Source organism: Serinus canaria, chromosome 1 (assembly GCF_022539315.1).
Source record: "Serinus canaria isolate serCan28SL12 chromosome 1, serCan2020, whole genome shotgun sequence".
Classification (NCBI taxonomy): domain Eukaryota; kingdom Metazoa; phylum Chordata; class Aves; order Passeriformes; family Fringillidae; genus Serinus; species Serinus canaria.
The window spans coordinates 113,512,768-113,521,241 of NC_066313.1; the positions used below are offsets into that span (position 1 = coordinate 113,512,768).

General features: G+C 45.7%; 1 protein-coding gene across 2 annotated transcripts in view; it reads left to right on the top strand.

The window, feature by feature from the left end:
- The window catches only part of RCAN1 (regulator of calcineurin 1), a 37,840-nt gene extending 30,279 nt beyond the window's left edge, over nucleotides 1–7,561 (top strand). For both annotated transcript variants that reach the window (XM_009089561.4, XM_009089560.4), the window contains exons 2-4: nucleotides 994–1,167; nucleotides 2,719–2,878; nucleotides 5,146–7,561. In XM_009089561.4, the coding sequence (XP_009087809.3) occupies nucleotides 994–1,167; nucleotides 2,719–2,878; nucleotides 5,146–5,309 (498 nt within the window). In that variant the 3' untranslated portion in view covers nucleotides 5,310–7,561. The remainder of the gene's footprint in view (nucleotides 1–993; nucleotides 1,168–2,718; nucleotides 2,879–5,145) is intronic.
- The last annotated feature ends 913 nt before the right edge of the window (nucleotides 7,562–8,474 follow it).

The window sequence follows — 8,474 nt, forward strand, 5'->3', positions numbered from 1 at the left end:
AGTTTTTGGGTGTCTTTCCATGGTTCCATCTCAGCTTTGAGGCTCCCAAACACCAGCTCTGTGTGGGGAGGGTTCTGCTCCTGTTTCAGAGCTCATTCTGAAGAAGTTGGAGAAGCAGAACAGCTCTGATGTTAAAATCTCTTTAAAACAGAATGATTTTATTCCAAGCTGTGGTGAGTGTGTGAAGTGGAGCTTTCCAGGGAGGAAAATGAAGTTCTGAATTAATTTCTGCCTTCTTATGTAATTTCCCTGCTTTTTTCCCCCCTGCTAATTCAAAATATTGTAGTAAAAAGCCCTCAATGGAATAATATTTATTGTGGCTTTATCCTGAGTTTCTGGGAAGCTTTTAGGGAGAGAAAATACCTGGAATTTCCCCCAATTTGAATCCATTGGAATAAAAGACTTGGGAAGGTCCTGGCAGCTCCAGAGCCTCCTCTTGTGTCTCTCTTGGCCTGGAATCCTGCAGGGAGAGTGGAAGCACTTCCCATAAATTAAATTCAAACTAGCAGGAAGGCAGGAGATGTTCATGGCCTTCATTCTTTGTGCTGAGTCATTGAAGAAAATCACATTTAGCTTGAAAATCAGGATTTTTTCATGTTTCTCTGTTAAACCTTGTGGTGGTTCCATTGAAATTTGCACATTTGGGCAGAGCCTTGGCAGAGGTTTTTTTTCCAAGGTTTTTGGGTATTAATTTTCTAAGAAACATTTCAGTATCTTCTGTAGCTAAATCAGAGTGTCTTGTCCAACATTAATTTCTGATAATAATATAATAAGTGATAATATCACTTACTGATAATAATAATCAATTTTGAGGATACAGAGAAATAAGTGCTAAGGTAGAAAACTTCATTCTAGAAAGAAAAAGGACAATAAACGAAGCTGTTATAATAATCAATATTCAGGAGTGGCACTTTGCCTCATTAATAACTTCTCATTTTAAATTAATTTATTGGTGTTTAATGCTGATTTTCTCCTCTGCTCCTTTCTCTCCAGGCCAAATTTGAATCCCTGTTCCAGCCCTATGACAGGGACCTCACCTTCCAGTATTTTAAGAGCTTCAAAAGAGTGAGAATAAACTTCAGCAACCCTTTGTCTGCAGCAGATGCCAGGATCCAGCTGGACAAGACAGAATTCCTTGGAAAAGAGCTCAGACTCTATTTTGCTCAGGTAAAAAAAGCTGGTTGGGATTATCCTAGGGGGGATTCAAGCTCTCCTTGTTCTGACTCCCATAAATCCTCCAGCTGATGTGGAGGATTTATTTTTCCAAACTGGTGTTTGGAAAACCCCAGTTTTGGGGTTAAATTTAGGGTTTGGGATAAAAGGGTTGGAAAGGTGATGGGAATTTTGGAAACTTAGCCCTTTTTCTTACACTGGGTTTTGTGCATGTTTCTTCTTGGTCTTCTCAAGTAATTTGCTTTCTTTTCTAGAGTTTCTCCCAACTTTCTGGAAATCTGGGAATTGTTTCAAAGTTTTTACTATCTCAGCATCCCAGAATTCCTTCATGGTCATTTTTTTGTCAGATTAATTAGAGAATCAGTGTTGTTCCAGAGCTCCCAATCCAGAGATTTGGAGGCTGTTGATATTTCCCATTTTTAATAACCTTGATGGGAATGAGCACATGCCAAGAATTTAAGGGGCAGGGGGAGCCTGGGTGGGCTCTGCCAGCATCCAGGGAGTCCCTGGGGGATCCAGGCCCTGGAGCTGCCCCTTCCAGGCTGGAACTGCTGCCCATTCCAGGCTCTCCCTGCCCATCCCAGTCTTGGGGATCTCCCCCAGAGCAGCTCTGGAGCTCCCTGCTCTCTGCTCCTGCCCAAACTCGGGCTCTGGCAGTCAGGCTGCTTTTCCAGCTGCTTTTCCAGCTGCTTTTCCCTCTGAAAATTGAGTGGGAAAATGAAAGCAGGAGTGCTGGGCACCCCCCATGATCCGGGTTATTTTTAGCCCTGCTGGAATTCCCTCCACTCTCACTTTTGGGGATGACTCCCAGCACCATTTGTCATGCGGCCTTAGAGGCCCCGTCCTGCTGGAGGTGTGGAAGGGCAAGGTTTGGTTTTTAGGGAAGAACATCCCAGTGGAATTTCCCTGGGAGATGTGTCCTGGCTGGTGCTGCCACCCTGAGTGCCGGGCAGGGCACGACAGCCCCGGGATGTGGGGATGCAGGGAGGAAAGGGTGCAGGCATTCAGGGATGCAGGGATTTGGGGACTCAGGGATGCAGGGATTTGGGGACTCAGGGGTGCAGGGATTGAGTGATGCAGGGGTGCAGGAATGGAGGGATGCAGGGATGAAAGGATGCAGGCTCAGGGATGCAGGGGTGCAGGCATTCAGGGATGCAGAAATTTAGGAATTCAAGGGTACAGGGATTGAGTGATGCAGAGGTGCAGAGGAGGGATGCAGGGATGAAAGGATGCAGGGGTGCAGCAGCGGGTGCAGGTGCAGGCATCAGGGGCAGGGATTGGGGACCAGGGGTGCAGGGATTTGGGGACCAGGGATGCAGGGATTTGGACCAGGTGCAGGGATTTGGGGACTCAGGGATGCAGGGATTTGGGGACTCAGGGATGCAGGGATTTGGGGACTCAGGGATGCAGGGGTGCAGGCATTCAGGGATGCAGGATTGAGGATTCAGGGGTGCAGGGATTGAGTGATGCAGGGGTGCAGGCATGCAGGGGTGCAGGAATTCAGGCATTCAGGGACACTTTGGGATTTTCCTGTTTCTCCTGCAGACTTTGCACATCGGGAGCTCCCACCTGGCCCCCCCAAACCCAGACAAGCAGTTCCTGATCTCCCCTCCTGCCTCTCCTCCTGTGGACTGGAAGCAAGTGGAGGATGCCACTCCAGTCATTAACTACGACCTTTTGTATGCCATTTCCAAGCTAGGACCAGGTAAGGAGGTGTAAAAACCAGAATTTTGGTGGAGAAAAACACCTCAAAACTTCCTGGGTCTCTAAAACTTTAAAAAAAAAAATTTATTTCTGTTTATTTTTCTTTCTATTTATTTTTAGTTTTTACTTTCTGTTTATTATCCTTTCTATTTATATTTTAGTTCTATTTTTATTCGCTTTCTATTCATATTTTAGTTCTATTTAATTTTATTTCCATTTATATTTTAGTTCTATTTATATGTTGTTTTTATTTTATTTATTTTAATTTATATTTTATTTCTGTTTATTTTTCTTTCTAATTATATTTCAGTTCTATTTTAGTTCTGTGTTTTCCATTTATATTTTGTTTCTATTTATTTTATTCCTATTTATGTTTATTTCTATTTATATTTTCTTTCTATATTTATTTTTTTTTTCAATTTCTATTTATTCTATAAATTTCTAATTCTATTTTCTTTTTCCTATTTATATTTATATTTTCTTTATTTTTCTTTCTATTTATATTTTCTATTCATTTTTATTTCTATTTATTTGCTATATATTTTTATTTCTGTTTGCCCCAGAGGAGGAAACTGCTACTGAGTGTAGGAGGAACTGTCAGTATGAACCTGAAATTCCTTGGAATTTCAGAGGGATAAATTCCTGCCCCTCCTTTCCCCAGTGATTAATTACCTCATCCCTTGATTTCCCTTTTTTCCCATGTTTTATACAACTTATCCATGAAAATTAGTGCAAAATAATTTTTCCTTAAATCCAGCTCAGATTTAACCTGTTAGGGGCAGTGTTATTCATTTTAGGGGAGAGGAAAATGGACACATTTAATAACATTAAAGAGAATTAAATTTTTCTTATTATATGAGAATAATTATTCTCATTAATAAGATTAAAGAGAATGAAAACTGTATCATTCAACTGTCAGATTCATTTTACTGGAGGATTTTTGAAATTCCTGTTCACCTCCAAACTTAGGGAATTGTAAAGGCTGAAAAAAAGGGCAGGGCACAACTTGGAGCTCCTGCATGTTGGGATTTAAAACCTCCCATCAAGAATCCTCCTAGTTAAATCATCTTAATAATGTATTATGAAATATTTTATCAGAGATTTTATTTCTCTGCAATGGGTTTTGGAGGCAGAGGTTGTTTGTGATGGAACACTTGGAATAAATAAGTAAAAAAATAAATGAATAAATAACAGAGCAGCCTCAGTTTGGGTGGGAGTTCAGAGCTGCCTCATGCTGCTGTTCCTTTACTCTAAGTTTTCCTTCCAAATTTTAGAAAAACCAAAAAGAAACTTTAAAATCAATATTTTAGGCTGTTCCAAACTTTAAAAATTGGCCATTTTCCCCTGTTACTGAGCATTTCCTATGGAATTCCCCACCTAAAAATGCCATCAAAAACACATCACATTTCCTACAAAACCTCATTGAAAATTCACCATGTCCCATTTCCTCAAGAATTCCCCACCTAAATCCCCCATGAAGAAGCCCCTAGGTGACATTTCCTCAGGAATTCCCCACCTAAAACCTCCTTGGAAAAGCCCCCAGGTGACCTTTCCTCAGGAAATCCCGCCCGGAGCAGCCCCCAGGTGCCCTTCCCTGAGGAATTCCCCCCTGGAGAAGCCCCCAGGTGTCCTTCCCTCAGGAATTCCCCCCCGGAGCAGCCCCCAGGTGCCCTTCCCTGAGGAATTCCCTACCTAAATCCCCCCCCGGAGCAGCCCCAGGTGCCCTTTCCTCAGGAATTCCCCCCCGGAGCAGCCCCCGGTGCCCTTTCCTCAGGCAAGTCTTCCCCAGGACCCCTGGAGCAGCCCCCGGTGCCCTTCCCTCAGGAATTCCCCCCCGGAGCAGCCCCAGGTGCCCTTTCCTCAGCAATTCCCCCCTGGAGCAGCCCCAGGTGCCCTTTCCTCAGGAATTCCCCCCCTGGAGCAGCCCCAGGTGCCCTTCCCTGAGGAATTGCCCCTAAATCCCCCCGGAGCAGCCCCCAGGTGCCCTTTCCTCAGGAATTCTCCCCCGGAGCAGCCCCCGGTGCCCTGCCCTGAGGAATTGCCTACCTAAACCCCCCTGGAGCAGCCCCAGGTGCCCTTTCCCTCAGGAATCCCCCCGGAGCAGCCCCAGGTGCCCTTCCCTCAGGAATTCCCCCCCGGAGCAGCCCCCGGTGCCCTTCCCTGAGGAATTCCCCTCCAGAGCAGCCCCCGGTGCCCTTCCCTCAGGAATTCCCCCCCGGAGCAGCCCCCGGTGTCCTTCCCTGAGGAATTGCCATTTTCCCTGCCCAGGGGACAAGTACGAGCTGCACGCCGCCACGGCCACCACCCCCAGCGTGGTCGTGCACGTGTGCGAGAGCGACCCGGAGGGCGAGCCCGAGGAGGAGCCCAAGAAACCCAAACCCAAAATCGTCCAGACCCGCCGGCCCGACTACAGCCCCGCCTCCCTGAGCTGAGCCTGCCGCTCCTTCCGAGGAAATCCGCCGTCCCAAGGGATTGTCCTGTCCGGGGATTTGCCGTGCAGAAGCGCCCGGCTGCGGTGGCACGGCAGCAGCTGCAGGAGGAGAATTCCAGGTTTGCTCCAGATAAAGGAATTCCGTGCTCAGTGTGGAGTGTCGGTCCGTGTGCTGAGTGAATTCCCGGATGCTGGGAGCAAAGGATGGGAGAAAGGGACATTTGGGGACGTAACAGGACAAACTGGGCTTATTCTGGGGGGAAATTCCTTGTTGGGACACCCCTGAGGGGTGTTTGGAAAACCTTGGGATAACAGGGTTGGAGAGATGATGGGAATTTGGGGAATTTAACCCTTTTTCTTACACTAGATTTTGTGCATGTTTCTTCTTGGTCCTCTCAAGTAATTTGCTTTTTTTTTTCCTAGAGTTTCTCCCAAGTTTCTGGAAATCTGGGAATTGTTTCAAAGTATTTATTATCTCAGAATCCCAGAATTCCTCCTGGATGTGTACATACATGATATATTTATAGTTGGTTTTATTAGCACTCGTTTTCCAGCAGGATCCAATTCCTCCAGCACCTGCTTTTGGTGCTCTGGAAGTTGTGCTTTTAAAATTTTAACCTTTGGAATTCCTGCAGAGGGTTTTACCTGGCAAAGCAGTGGAAAAACGTGCAATAGGAGACTTGTTGGAATACGTGGATTTTAAATTATTTAAGTTCAGGTAATTTATATCTTCCATAGGATTTGTTTGGGAGCTTTGACTCGATGGGGGGAAAAAAAGGACTCAAATAATGCTGATGGTGCATATTCAGAGCAGGGGGATTTTTCCAGTGGGGAAAAAAAAAAAAAAAAAAAACGATGGAGAAACTTGAATCTGCATTTTTGGTGAGTAAAGATTTGATTTGCATTGGGAAATTCCACCCAGGAAGCAGTGAGGAGAGCTGGAGTGCCTTTTCCTTGTCCATTCCTACTCCAAGCTGCACACTTGGATCTTTTTCTACTGGTTTTGGATATCAAAAAATCCAAACTTCCTGAGCTTTGCTTCCAAACTCAGCTGGGATGAAATGCTTAATGCCAAGGAATGCTGATTTGAGCAGTGGGAATACGTGGGAGAAGCTTTAGGGCGTTTTTATGGCAGCGTTTAAAGGCTCCTAAATGCAAATTTCAGAGAAGAAAGATAGCAGAAATATTTTAATACTGTTTTTTAAACTGGAGATCCTCACCTTGGAACAGGGTTCAGGATTTTTTTTTTGGAGGAGACAGGAATTGCTATCCCTAGAAAATGCCACTTGGGCTCTTGGAAAAGGGATGTTGGAGCCTCTCATTGTGTTTTTAGGAATCAAGCTGTGGCTCTCTCCTGGTTTGCTCTTGCCACAGTTGGTCTGAGAAGAGATTGAAGCAAATGCTGACTGAAATTCCTGGTTGACACCTTGGTGTTTGGAATAATATTTGTTTTAAAAAGAGTGGGGCCATTCCAGGCCATGGTGCAGGGAAACAGGGTGTTCTGGAAGGCCTGGAATTCCTGACTGCAACACAAATGTGGGCCTGGAGACCAGGAATATACTGAATTTCCTGCTCCAGCTTGGATTGTTATTCCCTGGGAACTGGAACCAAGCCTGGCTCTGGTGTCTGAGTGGCCCTGGCTCCATGGGAGCTGTTGAGAAGAGCTGATTCCATGGACTGCTGGAGCTGGACACCCAGGAAAATCAGATTATTTTGGGTTACCCTCAGCTGGCTCCACGTGCTGCATTCAACACCCAAAATAAAGGAATTAATGGAGAAAAACTTTGTAGGTTTGCCACAACTGCCTTGAAGCCTTTCCAAGACTTTTCCATGTTTCTCAGACGACTGTTGGACTTCGTGTCTCACCACCTTCAGTTCAAATCCTGGGGAACAATTCCTGTCCTGTCCTTTTTCCATGAAAAATCAAAGCATGACTTGGGCAGCAGGAACCCAGGTGGCTGCTGCTCTGTTCCCTCCAAAAGCAGAGCTGCTTTTCAATTCAAACCATCCATAAATCTGATTTTTGTCACCTGAATACCTGACCACTGCCTGAGGTGGGAACCATGGAAATCTTGGAATGCTCTCAGTGTGTTCCTGGCTGGATCTGCCACCTCCTGTCCTCATGACTCCAGTGTGCTGCTTGCTTTTTCTGGTTATTTTTGTAATGTTCCAATGGATGCTTAGTTGGTATTTTATACACTTGTATAGCACGGGGCAGATTGAAATTAAAATATTTTGTTGTCTTCTTGTAAATGTCCTGGTGTTTTCTGCACAGGGCCACACAAAGGTCAGCACCAAAATGGGAATTTTCAGCTTCCAAAGGGGCAGAATGTTGGGCCAGGCCCTCATAAATGGGTGCCTTGAAAAAGTTTCCAGCCTTCAGAGAATTGCATGCCCTCCTCCTGGGAGAATCTGCTCATGAATCAAACCCTGTGGGGGATGCTCCAAACCTGATTCTTCTGAGCCTCAAGTTCCTAATAAAGGGATCAGCATCTCCTGCTCCAGAACAATCCTTGTGCATTCATAGTACAGGAAATATTTCTATGAAAAAATGAATGGTTTGGGGTTTTTTCCTGAGAGGTTCTGGATTCCCCACCCCTGGAAGTGTCCAGGGTCAGGTTGGATGGGGCTTGGAGCAGCCTGGGATGGTGGAAGGTGGAGTGAGATGAGCTTTGAGGTCCCTCCATCCCAAACCATTCCATGATCCCGTGACTCCTGAAGCTCCTGGGATACAGAAATACATCAGTATGCAATGGCTTTACCTGATAACTTTCAGTCCTTTTGTTGCAAAAGGAATTAAGGGAAGCCATGAAGGTTTTGCTGTGGGAAGGGATGGAAGGCCTGAGATGGCAGAAAGGAATTTCTGGTGCCCAGGTAAAGCCCTGCCTCGTTCTCCAGGTGAAGGCAGCGACCTCCAAAGGACCAAAGTTGGTTTTTAATCAGTTTTGTTTTCCAGAGCAGCCCCAAGTGTGGGAACTCTGCTGTCTGACACTGGATCAGTGCATCAGAAGGTTCTCCTTCAGCCCAGACTTGCCAGGGGTGGGGAAGGAATGAGCTCCAGAGCTCTGGAGCCATTTGAACAATTTCTGAACCATCTTTGAACAATTCCAGCAGGGATTTTGCCCGTGGCTTCATCACCTGCCTGCTCAAGTTCTGCCTTTGGCCT